The 21703-nt window shown below is 41.8% G+C and overlaps 1 protein-coding gene across 1 annotated transcript in view; it reads right to left on the reverse strand.

The window, feature by feature from the left end:
- The window catches only part of RP1 (RP1 axonemal microtubule associated), a 406368-nt gene that overhangs the window by 112478 nt on the left and 272187 nt on the right, over positions 1 to 21703 (reverse strand). Inside the window, exons 39-43 of the mRNA XM_075828106.1 lie at positions 16387 to 16565; positions 8766 to 8852; positions 7365 to 7497; positions 5174 to 5325; positions 2979 to 3237 (exon numbers count right to left, since the gene is read on the reverse strand). Coding sequence (XP_075684221.1) covers positions 2979 to 3237; positions 5174 to 5325; positions 7365 to 7497; positions 8766 to 8852; positions 16387 to 16565 — 810 coding nt within the window. The remainder of the gene's footprint in view (positions 1 to 2978; positions 3238 to 5173; positions 5326 to 7364; positions 7498 to 8765; positions 8853 to 16386; positions 16566 to 21703) is intronic.

Here is a 21703-nt window from a genome sequence, read left to right on the forward strand (position 1 = left end):
TGCTTTTGTAGCCATGTTGGCTAAACCGATGCATACATTCTCTGTTTGTGTCATAGTAAAAAATTTAATAAAAACTAAATCTCCCAAAAAAAAAGAAATAAAAAGTGATAAAAAAAAGCCTCATGTACCCCAAAATAATACCAATATAAACTACATAAACGATATCAACTACAGCTCACCCCGCAAAACATAAGCCCTCATAACGCTAAATCAACCGAAAAATAAGAAAGTTATGGCTCTCAGAATATGGCGACAAAACTCAAATTTTATTTTTAACAATCAGTTTTTTCCCCATAAAAATAGTAAAACATAAAAAAACGATATCAATTTGGTTTTGCTGTAATCGTATTGACCCGCAGACTAAAGTTAACATGCAGAAACAAAACCACCCAAAAGATTGAGGAATCACAGTTTTTTTCCTATTCCAACCCACACATATTTTCCAGTTTCCCACTACATTATATGGTACAATAAATGGTGCTGTGAAAATCTATAACTCGTCCCACAAAAAAACAAGCCCTCATACAGCCATATTGATGGAAAAATAAAAAAGTATTTGGAAGGTGGGTAGGAAAAAACAAAATTGAAAATCCAAAAAATGGCTGCGGTGGGAAAGGGTTAAGCACAAAAAGAGGTCAGTTATGTTGGTAAACCAGAGATTGGTGCATCTATACCAGGGGTCTTAAGCTCCGAGACCATATGTGGACAGTGTGTCAGGGTCTTCCCCAGAGAGGAGTCCCGGGCAGAGCGCTAGTATCGGCTCTGCTCCGGGACTCTGTGGAATTCCCTGACATCGGTGTCCATGTTTGGACACACAATGTCTGGGGCTTCGCCAGAGCCGGAGTCCCGTGCAGAGCACTAGTATAGGCTCTGCTCCGGGACTCTGGGGAAGCCTCTGACATCGCTGTCCATACATCGACAATAATGTAAGGGGCTTCCCCAGAGCAGAAGTCCCAGTGATGTCAGGAGCACAGCTGGAGTCCCAGGAAGAGCCTACTAGTGCTCTGCCCGGGACTCCAGCTCTGGGGTTGCCCCTGACATCTCTGTCCATATATGGACAGTGATGTCAGGAGCAGAGCTGGAATCCCAGGCAGAGTGCTAGAAGCGGCTCTGCTCCGGGACTCCAGCTCTGGGCAAGCCCCTGACATCACTGTGGCAGCATCTGATGAGGGCACTGTGGCAGTATCTGCGAAGGGCACTGTGGCAGCATCTGCGTAGGGCACCGTGACAGCATCTACGGAGGGCACCGTGGCAGCATCTACGGAGGGCACCGTGGCAGCAACTACGGAGGGCACCGTGGCAGCATCTACGGAGGGCACCGTGGCAGCATCCGCAGACGGCACGGTGGCAGCATCCGCGGAGGGCACGCTGGCAGCATCCGGAGGGCACGGTGGCAGAATCCGGAGGGCACGGTGGCAGCATCCACGGAGGGCACGGTGGCAGCATCTGTGGAGGGCACGGTGGCAGCATCCGCGGAGGGCACCGTGGCAGCATCTACGGAGGGCACCGTGGCAGCATCTACGGAGGGCACTGTGGCAGCATCTACAGAGGGCACGGTGGCAGCATCTAAATAGGGCACTGTGGCATTAGCTAGGGGTGTGTTGCATTATCTACAGAGTGCACTGTGGCATTATCTAGGGGTGTGTTGCATTATCTACAAAAGGCACTGTGGCATTATCTACAGAGGGCACTGTGGCATTATCTAGGGGTGTGTTGCATTATCTACAGAGGGCACTGTGGCATTATCTACAGAGGGCACTGTGGCATTATCTACAGAGGGCACTATGGCATTATCTAGGGGTGTGTTGCATTATCTACAGAGGGCACTGTGGCATTATCTACAGAGGGCACTGTGGCAGCTTTTACAGAGGGCACTGTGGCAGCATCTACAGAGGGCACTGCGGCAGCATCCCCAGAGGGCACTGCAGCAGCATACACAGAGGGCACTGTGGCAGCATCCACAGAGGGCACAGCGGCAGCATCCACAAAGGGCACAGCGGCAGCATCCACAAAGGGCACAGCGGCAGCATCCACAGAGGGCACAGCAGCAGCATCCACAGAGGGCACAGCAGCAGCATCCACAGAGGGCACTGCGGCAGCATTCACAGAGGGCACTGCAGCACTATCTAAAAAGGGGCTGCCCAATCTTGACATGTGTGTCTGACAAACACTGCTAACTGAGCCGCCGGACTGCATTTAGCGACACTTAAACTGGAAAACTGGATTGTTGAAATAAGCACAAGGAGAAATAGTTCAAATTTTAAACCTAGCGCTATTATTATAGTAATGTAGTATTATTATTATTATTATCATAGTAATATAGTGTTATAGTAGTTCAAATAACTAATTGATTAACAATAATTTTGTATTGTATCAAATTTTGAAGTAATGCGGCCCGACCACTTCACATTTTTTCTATATGCGGCCCACTTACCTGGCCGAGTTTGAGACCCCTGATCTAGACAAAGGCCTGTGCAGCTTATGATGACTTCTGTCAGAACTGCATCACTATCTGCACCTCACCAACAACTATGGTCTAAAGCTAAATTAGTCCAACATCATGCAAATCCTGAATTTTCCAGGTTATTAGAAGATCCAAGAAGTATAAAGAAACCCCGCAATACTGTAGATCTTAAAATAGATTCTGAATCCAGACATATTTGAAATTTTGAGGGAACTTTTGTTGGTGGTTCCCAGTTCTCCTCTCTTCAGGGTAATGATGTCACTACTGTCTGCTGAACTACAATACCTTCAGCAGACCACATTATTTTTCATATGCTTCAAGTACCATTTTTCTGATGGTGGGATTTTGTGATATAATTTTTTATAGGTAACTCCCGTTTATTTTCTGCATTATGTAGAGTGTAGTATCTATGGTTTAAAATAAAGCGCCCATTGTCAGAAGAACAGAACAAGTAAATTGTAAACTGTAAATGGATTGAGTGGTCGGATGTGCTACTCTAAAGGTTATAAATTACCTTCAGTGGAAGTAAGTAGCTTTTCATTAGTTCTGTTGAATTTCCCAAGGAGCTTCAACTCACAGTCAGTTTGTTTGTCATTTATTGCGGTGTCTAACCAGCGTTGGCATGGAAACAGGTATTTAATATCCGGCTTATGTGACTCCTGTATGGTGATTTGATCTAGATACCATCCAGCTCCATAACCAACAGCATTATGTTCAATATGTATGCCAGACAGTATTCCAAGGTCCACAGCCTTTATTTTGAAGAAATTTATCTACAATAAACGGAGAATTCAAATTTGAAATAAGGTGTATATTTCTAAATGATAAACTATTACAATTTTGATAAACACAGTGAAAATAAATTGGTTAAACTTAGTTACAAATTTGACAAAAAAAACATGATTTTATGTCTCATCTCCTATACACTAGAGAAGTCAATGCTCTTCTCCTACTTGGGATGGCAGCAGTACATTCTAAAGGTGATAATCTCCATATCTATCTATCTATCATCTATCTATCTATCTATCTATCTATCTATCTATCTATCTATCTATCTATCTATCTATCTATCTATCTATCTGTCTGTCTGTCTGTCTGTCTGTCTGTCTGTCTGTCTGTCTGTCTGTCTGTCTGTCTGTCTATCTATCTATCTATCTATCTATCTATCTATCCATCTGCATCAACCCATGAAGTCACACTATTAATATCTCTTTAGTGCTAAGGTATTTATTAAAGGGGTTGTTTTATCAAGACAACCCATCTCTATAAGCTGTATTAGGTCATATGGGTGTCATAGCAGAGGGTCCCAAACTTTGGAGCCCTCCCTATTAGCCATTGCAGACTAAATAAGAATAGCTCCTGCTCTTGCAGACTTGGCCTGTTCATGTATTACATGGTTGGTCATTAAATTGCTAACATTAAGTACAGATAATTGCCGGTGGTTCTCTAACTAAACCTGCTACGATCAGTTGACTGCTAAGGCGACTGCTTTTAGAGAAGAGATTATCATGATGCAACAACCCCTTTAACACCCTGTGCAATAAAATGTCATGTTTGCAGATCTTTTGCACATTCATGGCTATGTTTGATGGGAACCATTGTTATAGTGTAGCATGGTGTGTACCAGACTTGATGCAAAGATACAGAGATATTAAGGTTTACTACAGGAGCTTTAGTTCATTCTACTTTAGTCCATTGATATACATATATTTCTGAGACACAACGAGTGGCTACTTTACGAAGTTCATCTTTGGGTAGGACCCCCTCTATCCGAACAGTATTCTTCTTTGTGGCATGAATTCAATCATTTGTTGGCAACATTCTTTAGACTTTTCTGGTCCAGGTTGACCTCAGATAGTCATACATTAGCTCCTTATTTTTCAGCTGCACATTCATGCTGTAAATCTTTTGTAAAGCCACATCTAGTCCTATTGGATTGAGATCTGTTGACTGTCCAGACCATTGGAGTGCACTAAATTCATTGTCAGCCTCACGCAATCAGTTTGAGATGTTTTTTGTGACATGAAAGTATCACGAGAAGGTACGTAAACTAAAATAATGCACATTGTTAGTACCAATACTTGAGAACAATGCAATGTTTTGTATTGTAGCATAATCCAGATTGGTTTTGTGGAAATACATGCTAATTTACTGTTTTGACAGTGACTCAACATAACTGCTCAGCCCCCTGCTGAGGCTCTCTTGGTAGCCACAAATGTCTCTCATGTTGCCTCCTCATGGCAAAGTATTTTTTGGCAGCTGTGACTACTATTATGCACAAGGGATGTCATATAACAACCAGCTGAAATCAGGTTAAAGGGTCTATTAGCCATACAGCGTGTGCCCATGAGCAACACTCTGAATGGGAGTTTGGTCCAGGAGTAGCACCTACGAGCACCGTTTGTGTCTTAAAGAGGATCTCTCCTGTATCAGATCTACTTTAGGAACCATATCAGTGGCACTCCAGGATTTGGTTGTGGTTATTGTTAGTCATTTACTGGAACCTATTAATAAATGTAGAATTTTTTTTATTTCTATTGACTTCTCTTTAATATTAAATGAGGCTCGGCACATCCTAAAGTGATTGAATGTGGGTCTTTAGCTAAAATATAAGGTTGGAGAACTCAGTTTATTGATACAAAACATAACATGATCTTGCTTGTAATTTGTTTCCGCAATATACTCAAAATATACAACAAACATACAGACCTTTCCCCTGTCAAATGTTCTAGGTAATAATGTAGGCTTCAGTCGTCTTTTGCATGAATCTCCATTTTCTCCATATATTGTGATGAAAACATCAGCATCTGTACTAGATGCAGGGAAATCTCCAGTCCTAATATAAACTGAATATGTCACTTCTAGAAAGAGAAAAAAATGTACACATATAGCAAAGGAATATGATAAAGAAATATTATAAAAAGGTTTATATTTGTATACAATAGCTGTAATATTACAGAAGCAATTTGTATAAAAAAAAATATACACAAAGATTTGTAAACTAAATGTATTATTATAATAAAACCTAGAAAGGGCCTCAGACTACGATACACATGTTTTTTGGTTTTCAACTATATATTGCGACATTCCTTAACCAGAGGCTTAGGAAACAAACATGGCTCTGGTCACCAGCATGGGATTCTACAGATGCTGACAGCTACAGATAGTATTGTGTATTGATGATGAAGAGGGCTTCATACCATCGCTGAAACTTGTTTCCAGGTCAGAACAGTACGACTGACAATTGACACCAAGCTAAAAACTATATCATTGTCACTTGGCTACTGTTTCAGACTTACATGACATACACTTTGCACCAAGAACAGCACTGTCACCATAACAATAGCACTGCCACTTTTTACATATGGAAGTTCCCTGCTTTGTTCTTTTATTTGTTCAAATTTGCTGCAAATCGAAAGTGCACCGATTGCCCTGAAATCTTGTGTCTGACTCTCTGATGTCTTCTAGGACTGTATCCCAGTTAAATCCAATCCCTTTTCAAACTCTTCAGGCCCCATGCACACGACCGTGCCCGCCATCACGGCCCGCGATTGCGGGCACGGCCGGCCGCTGACTGACAGCCGCATTTTCGGGCCGTGCTCCCATACAAAGTATGGGAGCACGGCCCGCAAAATTCGAAAGAACGGACATGTTCCATAATTCCCGGAATATTTCCAGGGCATGGACCCCATTCCGTAGTGCTACGGAAAGGTGTCAGTGTTCAATGAAAGTGAATGGCTCAATGAAATTGAGTGAATGGTTCAATGAAAGTTTGGATTGGTGGGGGTCCGAGCACTGAGACCCCCACCAATCGGTAGAACGAAGCAGCTGAAGCTGCTTCATTCTAGCAATTGGTGGGGGTCTCAGTGCTCGGACGCCCACCAAGTCAAACTTCTGACATGTCACTATGACATGTCAGAAGTTTGTCAAACGTTTAGCTACACTTTATCACCAAACCAGCAGGTAATGTGAAAGTGAAAGGCAAGCAACATATATGGATAGAGGGAGGGCATTTTGGGAAGGCTGCCTGCAAGGAAATGTGGGGAAGCCCGTCCAAGGTAATGTGAACCTTTTTCTTATCTGTAAAATAATGACTAAATTTAATTATGACCAAATCATAGATTTTAACACACAGGAGCCGCTGGAGATCGAGCCGTCAGACAAACTCTCTGATGAATTTGACTGTGATCGGGATTCTGCCGCCTGCTATGTACTAGAATATATGCAGGCTGCAGAAGCAAAACTTTTGATAAAAGGCAATTGCAAAAAAGTGGGGTTTTTTTAGCCCATAATACAGCCAATGATTAATAATAAAAATAATAATACTAATAATACTACTAATAATAATAGTAATAATGGCCCTAAATGTGACCATAGCCTTTAACATATATTCCATATAAGCTAAAAACTGAGAAATAAAGGCCCAGTGTCACCCAGCAGTATACAAAAATGCATCTCTTATACATACAACAATGTCATCCCAAATGCAAATATACAATATATAGAGACCTTGTCACTCTGGTGTAATGTACCACTCAAAAGAATGTCTGTAAATAGCCCTGGTGATGCCATAAAGAAGTGGGACATTTTCTTTGTATAAAGGCAACTCCATGCAGGATACTTTCCCTCTGTCACAATAAGACATGTCCAAATGTGTTCATCTGGGGACCATTAGTGAAATAATATAGTACAGCTATGAAGCTTGGCCACCAGGTGAATGACTATGACTACTTACAGTATAGATGCTGAGAACAGAAGATGTCCGTATGGCACTCTGGAATCCCTTTTGCAGGGAAAATTAAGCAGTCTTATTGAAGTTAATGGACATCTGTGTAACATAAAAGAGCCTGTCCAAATGGCTTGTTCAAAGTGGAGAAATCATTTAAGTTTAAAATCTTACCATCCAATGGTGGTTGGTTGGGGAGGACAGCTGCTACTTCGGCTACATCCTCATACCCATCTTCACCAGGTAGACGAACCTTTTCTGGATAAAAACCTATTTCTTGGTTGGTATCTACATCTCTCATACGAATCTTAATAGAAAAATATAATGCCGAAGATTGAACTTGGTAATAAAACTGATTCTTATTCCACAGCTATGCACAATTTCTATTTCAGATTTGAACGAAAATTTGACATATTGTAAATGTTGTCCGACCCAATATTTTATTTTATCCAGTAAAAACTCCAACACAGTTCATATGGGGTAGTTCTGACCTAGCCACCTTAAAGAGGATTTCTAGTTGATGGCAGGAAAAAATATTTTTTAGTCAGTACCCTATGGGTGATGTTAAACTGTTTATTTGTACGTAAAGTCAGTAAGTGAGAGCCTAGAGAATTTAAAAAAATATATAATGTTCGATAATACTAAATACATAAAAGATTTTTTTTTTTCATTATTACTACATAAGTATGGAACAAAATTAAGGAACAAAAAAATCTTACTTAATCTTAATAGAGTCTGGTCAAAAATGGAAAATTCAGCTTTCATCCCCACCCCTAAGCTTTGCTTAACTTAACTTGTCGTTGTTGATTCCAAAATCTCCTGATATACCCCAGCAGACCTTAGCAGAAGCTCACATTAAGCATACCTACCCAGAGTGGAGTTGTCATGTAGATAATAACTCCATCTGCTGGTTAGCATGCCCGACTGCCTTATGCCAATGCTAACTACCAACTACATTTCCTCTACTATAATAGGGAGTGACCAGCTGTCTGCTTCAAACCCAATGGACATTGGATGTAATGTGCGGCCCTTGAATGGAGTCAATGGCCACATCTGAGGCTCCCATAATGAAGTGGATTGACCACTACTGCCTTAGTATATGCCTCTTCATAAAAGAAGTGCATTGTCCTATATACAGTATATGTTCAGATGTTATGACATCTTGGGGAATTTAGTACAGTGTAGTAAGACACAATTAGACCATACATAAGAAAAGTAGAATTCTCTATCATTCTAGAATATTATGGTTAGGGTGGTGTTATCAGTGTTAGCATGTAAATATAAGACACTGTTGATGGTTATAGATGAAGAGTGTCCATTACGTGGGCATTAATAAAGCCTATATTCTATGCACTGTGGTATATCATATGAATACTGCATGATAGGAAGACATAAAAGAACATCTCGTGCATAGCTAAAGCTCATTTGCTTTGTATTAACCAGGCTGAAAATTATTTAGAGGGCATTTGTTCATTGCAATGCATATGACTTTAAAGAGTTTTTTTAGGAAATTACTGGTGAGAGCCAGTGTAGAATTTCTATCAAGCGATCACAATCTATTAACATGACATGTACCTTCTGTAAGTGGAGTCTTCTCTCAGAGCTCAGGCCTGTGGACAGGAACGAAGCCTTTATTATATTCCCGATATTTCCAACACTCAGCTGTCAAAAGTGATCATAAATGAAATTACTTCTAAATCAGCATATTTATGAATAAAACTAGGCGCAAGTACTAATGCGAATAATGGAATTTAGAAAATTTTCCTGCACAATCTAATGATTTCTAAACATGACACCATATTCATGTCTGTTTGGTAAATTATGGTATTCTTAATGAGGATACAAGTGTCATTTTATAGGTAGATATAGCATATGAATGCAGTTGATGTCATTACCATTGGGAATCCATATATATAATCCATATGGTGGTATGTGATCATTTTGGGGACACTGTACACTGGCTTGCATAACAAAGCAGAAAAATAAAACAACAATAAATATTTCCAAAAACTTAACACAAGTGAAAGTTTAGGGATATTCACGTTACATCTGCTGGTATGTGACTTTCTGTGTTATCAGACTCCAGCATGGTCAGACTGGCCCACACGAGTATCACTGGTCCCAGGATGTGGCACAATAATAGTCCTCAGATACAACATGGCTTTAACGGTCCATAAGTATACAACTCAATCTCGAGCTGAGTTTAGAGCCAATCACCTACCCCTAGGGTCTCTTCCTTATAAGTTGATTCACAAATAGCCTAATAAACCTTATTGATGATATGTCCTATGTGTGCAATAATAACAACAAAGACTACAATGCAATTAAAAGTGGACGTGTACATGTTCTGTATGTATAGAGGGTAGACCCGCAGAATCATTTCCTCTGGTGGGAAGTGTTCCCTATATGGTGCGTGGCTGCGCGGCCGCGCACCTTCCACGGGCTGCCCGCTCAGTAAACTTTAAAGCCTGTCACGGGCGACGGGCGGATGCAGTATCGTCGCTAGCACCGGAGGGGGCTCCGGTGCTAGCGACAGCCACATTCACTTGTATGTGCGTCCTCAGGATGCAGATACAAACAAATACTATAGGCTGCAGGCCACGTTAAGCCTGCAGCCCATAAGGCGCTGGGAGTTGTGCAGGCCGGCGTGATGATGTCACATCACGCCAGTCTGCGCATGTGTCCCGGCGGAGAGGCACTGTAGAGCTCTGTCGGTCGCGGGAACGGGGCAAGGTAAGTACAGTCTTTTTTTGTTTTTAATGGGCGGTGGAGGAGTGGGGCTGTGTAGTGCTATATACAAGGGGAGGAGTGGGGCTGTGTAGCGCTATATACAGGGGAAGAGGGGGGCTGTGTAGTGCTATATACAAAAGGGAAGAGTGGGGCTGCGTAGCACTATATACAAGAGGAGAGGGGGGCTGTGTAGCACTATATACAAGGGGAGGAGGGGGGCTGTGTAGCGCTATATACAGGGGGAGAGTGGGCAGTGTAGTGCCATATACAAGGGTAGGAGTGGAGCTGTGTGGCACTAGATACAAGGGGAGAGGGGGGCTGTGTAGAACTATATACAAGGGGAGGAGGGGGCTGTGTAGCGCTATATACAAGGGGAGGAGGGGGCTGTGTAGCACTATATACAAGGGGAGGAGGGGGCTGTGTAGCACTATATACAAGGAGTGGGGGCTGTGTAGCACTACATTCAGGGGGGAATTGCTGTGTAGCACTATATACAAGGGAGCTGTGTGGCACTATATATAGACAAGGGGGCTGTGTGGCACTATATATACAAGGGGGCTGTGTGGCACTATATATACACAAGGGGGCTGTGTGGCACTATCTACAGGGTGGTCTGTGTGGCGAATTAAGTGTACCATGGGCCCTGGGCTGTTTCACAACTTGGGCCCCCTCCTTCCCCCTCACACGCAATTCAACACCCCCAACCCGCTGACACTGCACCCGTCAGTGCCACTGACCTGACGGATACAGGTTTTAGGACTAGATACAGCTACTCTGTATTCAATTTATAAAGCAGCTGTATCTCAAAAAGTAAAAATTATTTTTAATAAGTATTTAGAAAGGTTGCACCAGACACCATACACTGTTTTATTTTAAAAAAAAAACTTTTTTAAAGGTTTACATAGCCTTTAACACATCAAATAAAAACAAATTGTAACACCTCTTTTTAAAGGGTAAGTAAATGTTCAACAAACTTCTGACATGTCATAGTGACATGTTAGAGCTTTTGATGGATGGGAGTCCGGGTGCTGAGACCCACACTGATCGCTAAAACTAAGCTGCAGAAGCGCTCATGTGAGCGCTTAGCCACTTAGTTTCTGTTCTGCTTTTTCCGGAAAGCCAAAGTAGCGGTGTACGGGCTCATTGACTTTCTATGATCCCGTACACAAACAGCTCGGCTTTCCGGAAACAGAAACCAAGCAGCTCAGCGCTCCCCCGAGTGCTTCTGCCGCTTAGTTTTAGTGATCGGTGGGAGTCTGCAAGCGACGCTGCTTCCGTAACGTTCGTTCAGTTTTATGGGACTTATGGAAACAGCGAAGCTCAGCAAGCTACGCTGTTTTCGTAACTCCCGACCATGTAATCAGGATGTGGCCAGGAGGCAGCGAGAGCAAAAACAGGTGGATATGTCATACATTTCCCTTATGGGAAAACTGAGGGCTGTATGGGGGGATTATATTGCAAGGGGAGGTGAGGTTGTCTCACTGACTGCTAGGGGCTCTATAGGGAGGTCTGAGTGTCTGATTCTGACATCTCTGTGTGGGGGAATAGCCCCCCATAGAGCCCGCCGCTCAGACCCCCCTATAGAGCCCCGAGAAGTTAGTCGCTCAAACCCCCCTATAGAGCCCCCAGCAGTTAGTCGCTCAGACCCCCCTATAGAGCCCCCAGCAGTCAGACAATTTGACTTCCCCTTGCAATATATTAGTAACTAGTGAGGGCTCTGTGGGGGATGGGGGGATTATTCCACCTTTTATAGAGTCCTCTGGAGTGAGTTAGATGGAAATCTCCCCCCCCCTTGCTGTATAATTAATCCCCCCTTAGCGTCTGCTGATTGTTGCTTGCGGCAGGAGGCTAGTCCTATGCAGCCCCTGCAATTACTATCCCTCCCCCTCCTCCCCATCAGCACTGCGCTGGTGGCTCTATTCCGTTCCAGTCCGCCCCTCCCTCCCTCTCAGCAGTAGCCATTAGCGGTGCTAGCACGCCGAGAGATCCTAGAGTCTCTTAAAGAGGCTCTGTCTCCACATTATAAGTGCACTATCTAGTACATAATGAGATTAGCGCTGCAATGTAGATTACAGCAGTGTTTTTTATTTCGAAAAATTATCTATTTTCACCAAGTTATGACCTATTTTAGATTTATGCTAATGAGTTTCTTAATAGACAACTTGGCGTGTCTTTTTACTTTTGACCAAGTGGGCGTTGTGGAGAGAAGTGTATGATGCTGACCAATCAGCGTCATACACTTCTCTCCATTAATTTACTCTGCACATAGTGATCCTGCGTTGTTCACTATGTGCAGTCACATACACACACATTAACGTTACTGAAGTGTCTTGACAGTAAATAGACATCGCGTCCAACCAGGGCGGGATGTCTATTCACAATCCCGACACTTCAGTAACGTTTGTGTGTAAGTTACAGCACAGCAAGCGTAATCTCGTTGTAAATTACAGCACACCGTGATCACGATGTGCTGTGTGAATAAGTCACACACAAACGCTACCGAAGTTTCGGGAGTGTGAATAGACATCCCGTCCTGGTTGGACGCGATGTCTATTTACTGTCAAGGCACTTCAGTAACGTTAATGTGTGTGTATGTGACTGCACATAGTGAACAACGCAGGATCACTATGTGCAGAGTAAATAAATAAAGAGAGCTGTATGACGCTGATTGGTCAGCGTCATACACTTCTCTCCACAACGCCCACTTGGTCAAAAAGTAAAAACACGCCTAGTTGTCTATTAAGAAAGTCATTAGCATAAAGCTAAAATCGGTCATAACTTGGTGAAAATTGATCGTTTTTCTAAATAAAAAAAACTGCTGTAATCTACATTACAGCGCCGATCTCATTATGTACAAGATAGGGCATTTATAATGTGGTGACAGAGCATAAAATTATGTGCGGTTTGGGCGGCCATGGGCCCCCTGGGAGCCTTTGGCCCCGGGCGGCTGCCCGAACCGCCCATATGATAATCCGCCACTAGTGGCACTATATATGCAAGGGGCTGTGTGGCATTATATATACAAGGGGGCTGTGTGGCACTATATATACAAGGTAAAAAGGTATAAAGCTAAAATCGGTCATAACTTGGTGAAAATTGATTGTTTTTCTAAATAAAAAAAACTGCTGTAATCTACATTACAGCGCCGATCTCATTATGTACAAGATAGGGCATTTATAATGTGGTGACAGAGCCTCTTTAAGTGATTTTTAAAATTATGTGCGGTTTGGGCCCATATGATAATCCGCCACTAGTGGCACTATATATGCAAGGGGCTGTGTGGCATTATATATACAAGGGGGCTGTGTGGCACTATATATACAAGGTAAAAAGGTATAAAGCTAAAATCGGTCATAACTTGGTGAAAATTGATCGTTTTTCTAAATAAAAAAAACTGCTGTAATCTACATTACAGCACCGATCTCATTATGTACAAGATAGGGCATTTATAATGTGGTGACAGAGCCTCTTTAAGTGATTTTTAAAATTATGTGCGGTTTGGGCCCATATGATAATCCGCCACTAGTGGCACTATATATGCAAGGGGCTGTGTGGCATTATATATACAAGGGGGCTGTGTGGCACTATATATACAAAGGGGCTGTGTGTGGCCCTATATATACAAGGGGGCTGTGTGGCACTATCTACAGGGTGGTCTGTGTGGCACTACAGGGGGTTCTGTGTGGCGCTATCTAAAAGGGGGTCTGTGTGGCACTATCTACTGGGGATCTGTGTGGCATTATCTACAGGGGGTCTGTGTGGCGCTATCTACAGTGGGGTCTGTGTGGCGCTATCTACAGGGGGGTCTGTGTGACGCTGTCTACAGGTGGATCTGTGTGGCACTATCTACAAGAAAGTCTGTGTGGCGCTTCCTACAGGGGGGCTGTGTGTGATGCCATGTACAGGGGCGGCTGTGTGATGCTATCTACAGGGGGTGAGCTATTTACAGGGGGATGTGTGTGACGCTATCTACAGGGGGATGTGTGTGACGCTATCTACAGGGGGATGTGTATGACGCTATCTACAGGGGGATGTGTGTGACGCTATCTACGGGGGGATGTGTGTGACGCTATGTACAAGGGGATATGTGTGATGCTATCTATAGGGTGTGTGGCACTATCTACAGGGGTCTGTGTGGCACTTTCTACAGGGGGTCTGTGTGGCGCTATCTACAGGGGCTGTGTGGCGCTATCTACAGGGGGTCTGTGTGGCGCTATCTACAGGGGGTCTGTGTGGCGCTATCTACAGGGATCTGTGTGATGCTATCTAGAGGGGATCTGTGTGGCACTATCTACAGTGGGTCTGTGTGGCGCTATCTGGTGGTGTAATGAGGGATTCTTTCATTGATGCCTATAATTGGTGTTTATAACTGTCGTCTATATTACAGGTGTACTTGTAATATTGTAGTATTTAAAAAAGTAATTAAAACTAATTGTAAAGGATCTGCCAGGCACTACTTCTGTGGATACTCCCAGGATTAATCAATCGACACCTGAGGCCGGACCTCTTAGACTGACTCCGGCTCCCACCAATCAGGGTGGCAGGCTCAGGAGTGGGAGAGCCTATCGCGGCCTGGTCAGTCGGAGTTAGCTCCGCCCCCTATCCATTTATACCTGCCGTTTTCTCTTCCTCATTGCTTGTGATTCTTCCTGGTTTCCTGGCCCTGCTACAGCCTTGCTCCAGCCTGCTACTGCCTTGCTTCAGCCTTGCTACAGCTTCCGCTTATCCTGCTTCGCTCTGACCCCGGCTTGCTTCCTGCTCCTTGCTCTGCTTTCGTATACTTCGTGACATCCTGATTCTGACTGGCTCGTTGACCACTCTGGTTTCCTCATGGTGTTCCGTGGGCTACTGCCTCTTCCCTTGCTTGTTCCCTGTTTGTATTCCCTTGCACTTAGTCAGCGTAGGGACAGCCGCCCAGTTGTACCCCGTCGCCTAGGGCGGGTCGTTGCAAGTAGGCAGGGACAGGGCGGTGGGTAGATTAGGGCTCACTTATCCCCTTCCCCTTCTTCCGGCCATAACACTAATTTAAAATAAGTTTTCTTAGTCTCTTCTTTAGTACCCTATATTAGCGTTTACTGGGGGTATTACTTTTGGTCATCAGATCGCCCACCATTGATGGAGACTTGCCCTGCTCCCTAACTGCCCCGCTCAGGAGCTGCCAAGACATAGAGGGTACATTGCTGGTGGGCACAAGGAACCCCAGTTCAAACTGGCCTGGACTCCAGTAGTTCAAGTGATCTTAACATTTACAGTAAATGCTATACATTGGCTTACTAATGTGCATATATATATATATATAGCAAATATCTAGCATGTCACCAATAGGAAATACAATTGTATAGACTACATGGGTACTGTTTGGCTGGGGTACCATGAGCTCACAAGAGGAAATTATTCTGAGGGTCTGTTATGCAGAACAAGTGCATGTCAACTTTTAAAATGCTTCATAACCTTCTCCAGTCAATGAGGCTAGTCCAAACCTGTACACTGGAATAACCTGTACATTTTATGGCATATAAACAGAGTTTGTTTTACATGCTATTGAGATGTATTCTTGTTGTTTTTTTGTATGACTTTTTTTAAGCTTATAAAAGTATATCCCATCTAATTTCCTTATTTAAATACTTAGTATTTAATTCCTTATTTAATCATTTATTAACGTATTTATTTATTTGCTTTTTCATGTTGGATTTTAATATAATATGTTATAATAGAGATTAGGGTATAGGGGATAAAACATTTATCCAAAGGCATTAAATACTCTTAAAGTAGCTGAGAAGTCATAGCTGGTGTTCATTTTATTAGAAGTGGCATATCAGAAAAAAGCCTAAGCCTTATAGAATAGCCTTATGATTTAAAACAAAAAGGAAATTTTCCTATATATAAAAAAATAGTAATATAATTGCTAAAGAATTACTCCACTAAAAATATGAGTGTTCAGTTGTTTTTTCAGTATCTCACACACTGTCACATAGGTCCATAAAGCTGAGATATGAATAATTGCTTGGTGGGTTAACTGTCCTTATGTCTGCCAGTGGAACAAAAAAAATAGTGCCTCGGCAGTGTTAAAGAATACATTTTTTTACTCATTCCGTTGCACAATTTTGTTGGGTTAGAAAATAACCAGTGGACAGCTTTTTTTGTCCTATCACAGGGACAGCTTTTCTATCCCAACCTGACTATGAGGATCCCCCACCAAGCGGTTTTTCCAGGATTTTAGTAATTTTCTAATGGTCTATGTTTTTCTAGTCCTGATATACTGACACTTAGGGATAGGGTTCACCAATCATGGTCCAATAATTTATAAATGTTCCAGGTCACCTGAGAAGAGGCTTCAACTGGTGGGACAAGTTGGAAGTCAGCTTCTTCCAAATGTAATGTATGAAAATCCTGTCTTCTTCTAATTTGCTACACAGTAGCAAATACCACATCTTATCACATCATATAACACTATATTAGTACTCACCAAAAAAGGATCCCAATTAAAGTTTGCCACTTTCTGCGGTAATGATTTCCCATTTTTGCCGAACACAACAACAGACAGATCCACATCCTCTAAGGTCGTTGTGCCCAGGATTCGTAGCTGCCATTCCCCTTTTGTTGGCGTATTAAAAGAAGTTATCTTATTCAATTCAACAACGGATTCTAAAAGTAATGAATGCAGGGTTTTGACATGATTTTCATAGGCACACACAGAATTGTTTAGTTTATGAATAATATATTAATACAGGAATGACATTTGCTATAAAGCAAGTAGCGCACATTTCTACCTTGTTATTGGATATTACAGCAGTTTCTATTTGTAAAGCTAAATTCACTATATGTGAAATTAACAATTCTAGGATTGTGTATGAGTCAGGGTATTTGTTTTTAACCAATTACTGAAGATAAATATTCTTGTTTGATTAAATATTTTAAATGAATTCCAACTTGTATTTGATAGTGCTGTATATACATCAGGTTGAACCCATATGTAGCTCAAAAGACAGGTAAGTAGGAAATAAAGCAGTGACCAATCTTTTTCCTTCTATATCATTATGAGATAATCCCCAATAGTCAAAGGGTATGTTCACACAGCATATTTTCAGGCATATTTCAGAGTGTAAAACCCTAGCATTACACTCCAAAATACACTTGAAGTACGCCTTCAAACAGTTTTCAATTGATCTTTTACACTGCTGAATTCAAAAAATTCCTCGCAATAATACACCTCATAAAAAAGTAGTGACATGTCACTTCTTAAAACGTTTTAGAAGCTGAATTTCCATTGACGCTACAAAAAACACTCAAAATTTGCTTAAAAAAACGCTGTAAAATTCACATAAAAATGCTTTGAAATTCAGCTCCAAAAACGCCTGGATTCATAGGGGGTTTTCTCTTAGGATCATCCTCCTATAGTTCTGCCTCAAACATATTCCGTGTGAACATATCCTAACTCCTAAAACAGTGATGAAGTTAAGATTTACCCTAACACTGCCCAAACCATGCCCCCAATTATATGACTGATTGATACTTTTGAGACTTCTAATTGTACCGTGTTATTTCTTAACTTTTTTTTTTTACTGTTTTTATTAAATTTTTCAATGTCAAAAACAAAACAACATTTTCCATGTCGTACTACGTAGAGTCCATAGTGTATAGTATAATATAGTGGTTTATTAGTTTTAATAGTTCAAGTATGGGTAACCAAGTACTTTCATGGATTTGGACTGCAGCCAATAACATGACCGGTCTTATCTAAAACAAATCTGCCTTCCAGTGCAGGGCTGTAGAGAGGTCATAAGTCCAAGAATCATAGCCACCATGTCTCCAATTATCTCCCATTGGAGCACTCAGCTAATGGAAGAAAACAACATACATTGACCATATCAACCGATCATATAAAGCACCAGTAAGTGATATGAAAATGATGCTCCACCAAGTAGTACAATGCCATAACATAAAAGAAAAGAGAAAAGACAAAGCCTGCCACCTCTCTTATCTGAAGTATGGAGCGGATGCTCTGAGTTGAATATCTACCTGTGACAAAGCCCAATTGACAAGGGTGGGCAATAGAGGTGAGGAGATTTCCAATCCTGTTAGCCAATATCTTGGACAGTAATTTTTAGTCTTGGTTGAACAAGGATATAGATCAGTATGATTGAGGTAGTACTGGGTTTCTGTTAGGTTTAGGGATTAGAATCGTTCTGGAATTAAAAACATGTATCTACGATGAGATTGTTATGGTATATGTCGTTAAATAGGCAGGTCAGATGTGTGACGATGTCGGGGGACAGTAGTTTATAATATTCGACAGGAAACCTGTCGGGACCTGGTGACATGATTGAGAGAAGAGGAAATAGCCATTCAGACCTCCTCCTCTGTAATAATAGGATCTAACAAGGCTCTTTGTTCCTCAATGACATTAGGAATAGAAAGCGAGTCCAAGAAGGTATCAACTGCAGCCATATCTGTGGGGTCTACCCTATACCTTATTAAAGACTTCTATAAAATTCAGTATTGTATTATTCAGCCTAAAAATGAAATATGATATTGTTGAGTATGCTGAAGACCAAAAAAATAATTTGATGGTGATAACATTGCTGGAAGGATATCTTGATAGCTGAAACCCTAAGGCCAATAAAGGCTCCGACTTATTCCACCCTTGACTGACAGGTCAAGAAACAAAATATATTTCATTAGCTGCTGTTGTGTGAGGATCCAATGGGAAACTTGCAGGAAACTTATAGAGGACAATAAACAAGTGGTCTGACAAATCCTACTTTTTCATACGAATCTCACTGGATGTGGAAAGCCCAGCAGAAACTCGACCCAGATTCCGCTTGGAATTTTATAAGGAATTGATCTGGTGCAGATTTTCAGCCAGATTTGCCATTGTGGAGACGGGGAGGGGATAAAAAAAGACCATACTCCCCTCCCTTGGCACTCCCTGGTGATGTCTCGTCCCATGTGATGATGCAGGCTGTGATTGGTTGCAGCAGTCATATGGGACAAAATCTCATCCCAGGAGACCGGCTGCAAATAGGCCATGCGTGGAGCAGGTATGTATCTATGCAGGAACACCAGGAGAGGTGAGTATGGGCTTTTTTTTTTTAAGAAAAAAGTTCAAAAAGGTTTTTTGTTTTTTTTCCAGTTGCATTATTTTGCTGTGGAAATGCAGCTTTTCCACAGAAGAAGAAATGCAACTCATGCCATTTGTTGTCATTTTCACTTCCCATTGAGCTCAAAAGGGAAAATCTGCAAGAAATGTGTTACCATTCCGTAGCATAATTTGACATGCTGCAGATCTGAAAATCCACACCGCAAGTCAAATATTGCATGGAAATTGTACTCGGCGCGTGAATGAGATTTGTTAAATCTCATCCAATTTGCTTCTACTGTAATATGCTGATTTTTCGCCCACAAATCCGGACAAAAAAAATCCTCAACAGTTATGCTATGTCTCTATCTCTAAGGAATTTTCATAAACCTTACTATATGACATAATTATATTTACTTATCAGACTGTGACACTACAATGCCTCAAAAACACCATCAAAGCAAATCAGCCAAAGCTCAGGGAGCACAGCAATCCATGTTAACATCTATGTAGAAGTATCCAGTAGTACAGTATAGCCAAGAACAGTGGTTGACATAACCAGTCAAGTAAATGTTGACATCCCAGACCTGCTGCCTTTTTGCCTATTTTATAAACATTAAAGTTGTGAGACTGACAGACCAGCTCTGGTGATAGACCTCTTAATTCATTAACTTTTCCCGCAAGTGATTTAACATGTTCTCAATAAAATATAAGAACAAACATCACTAGTTCCATTTTGCTGAGGAAAGTTAAAAGTAAAAGTAAGGCAAGACATTCGAGATTTATGCACATCCTCAGAGCCGCTTTTCCAGCCAATATGCATAAAGTGCATAGAGAGAGCAGCATGAAGAGGCGATAGTCCTCCAAACACCCACCATTCCCGATGCGCTTTTCGCCAACAGCTTCTATGACACATGTAGGAAAAAAAAATATTCTCCAATGTTCTTGGCAAATCTGGCTGTCAAGTTCAAGTTGTAGTACAATATAGTCCGGTGTATTGTGAACAACACACTGGAATTTCTCCCTATCAACTGCCATTGACATGTCATAATAACGGATATTGGGAAAACCTATCCACATTCCTCTTTTTTAGCTACACGATGTAAATATATATGTATATAATTTAAGTGGCTAAGAAGGACTTGTGTATAATTATATGCACAAGTACAATACCCCCCTAAAATACAATAGAAATTATGATATAAAACATTATCTTCCAATGATGGGCCAATATAAGGGATACTATCTTACAATCTGCTTATTTAAATGTCCACACACCAATACATACACACACTAAAATAAACACTGGCATTATGTCCATTCAACCATCTGAGGCCTTGTTCACACACTGCAGATTTTGCATGTATTTTTTAAGCCAAAACAAGGAATGGAACATAAACAGAAGAAATATATAAAGAAAGGCCTGAGGTCTGCTCTCCTGGATACAATTCTGGTTTTACTTTAAAAAATGCATGCAAAATCTTCAGCAAATCTGCACTGTGTGAACAAGGCACCTTTGCTTCCAGCACTTCTCTAAACATGGGCCATAGCAGTTGTACTACCACCTTCCTTCTCTTCCAAGTGGCCATTGTTTTAAACTTTCTTCATTATCAAGTGTTTTCAATTTTCCAATTGTTGGCTAAGAGTTTCCTGGGCGAAGAGCTCAGTCTGACTGGCTGCCAGAGTGGAAAATATTACTGATACCCGAAAATTTATAGACAAGGCATGACATTGCAGAGGGAAATCTTACTCTGAGCTATAAAGGGATGAGGAGTTGCACTGGTTTCAAATAACCTTGTCTGTATTTAAGTCAATTTCCTCCTGGGAATGCCCTGAAGCTGAATGCCACTGAATTATTCCAGAAGCCTTAGGGTATGTGCACACGATAACTGCAATTACGTCTGAAATTACAGAGCTGTTTTCAGGAGAAAACAGCTCTGTAATTTCAGACGTAATTGCATGTACTGGCGTTTTGCGAGGCGTCTTTTACGGACGTAATTTGGAGCTGTTCTTCATTGGAGTCAATGAAAAATGGCTCCAATTACGTCCCAAGAAATGTCCTGCGCTTCTTTGACGAGGCTGTTATTTTACGCGCCGTCTTTTGACAGCGACGCGTAAAATGACAGGTCGTCGGCACAGTACATCGGCAAACCCATTGAAATGAATGGGCAGATGTTTGCCGACGTATTGGAGCTGTGTTTTCAGGCGTAATTCGAGGCGTAAAACGCCTCCATTACACCTGAAAATAGGTCGGGTTCCCACGGGTCGGATATGCTGTGTAAAAATCACGCAGCGTGTCCGATCTGGAACCCACAGTACATGCTGTCTGAAAAATCACACCACGTTGTGGTGCAGTTTTTCGAACAGAAATTCCGCTGTGGAAGAAAGCGCCCCCATTGAATTCAATGGGGAAAACCTGCTACAGAAAATCAACAAAAACGCAGTATAAATTGATATGCTGCGGAATTAAATTCCGCACCACAGGTCAATTTATTGATGTTTATGCTGCGTTTTTTTCCCGCAGCGTGGGCATGAGATTTACAAAATTCCACAGCATTCACGCTATGTGGGAACCCAACCTTACCTGAAGTAATAGAATCATGGAGAAATCTGCCCCTACCCTGATTGTTGCTCTCATTCTTTGCCCCAACAACCTTATTGGCAACGTACTGTGTGGGCTAATATTTTGTAGATGAAGAGGTGA

The sequence above is a fragment of the Rhinoderma darwinii genome, chromosome 5 (assembly GCF_050947455.1).
Source record: "Rhinoderma darwinii isolate aRhiDar2 chromosome 5, aRhiDar2.hap1, whole genome shotgun sequence".
Classification (NCBI taxonomy): Eukaryota; Metazoa; Chordata; class Amphibia; order Anura; family Rhinodermatidae; genus Rhinoderma; species Rhinoderma darwinii.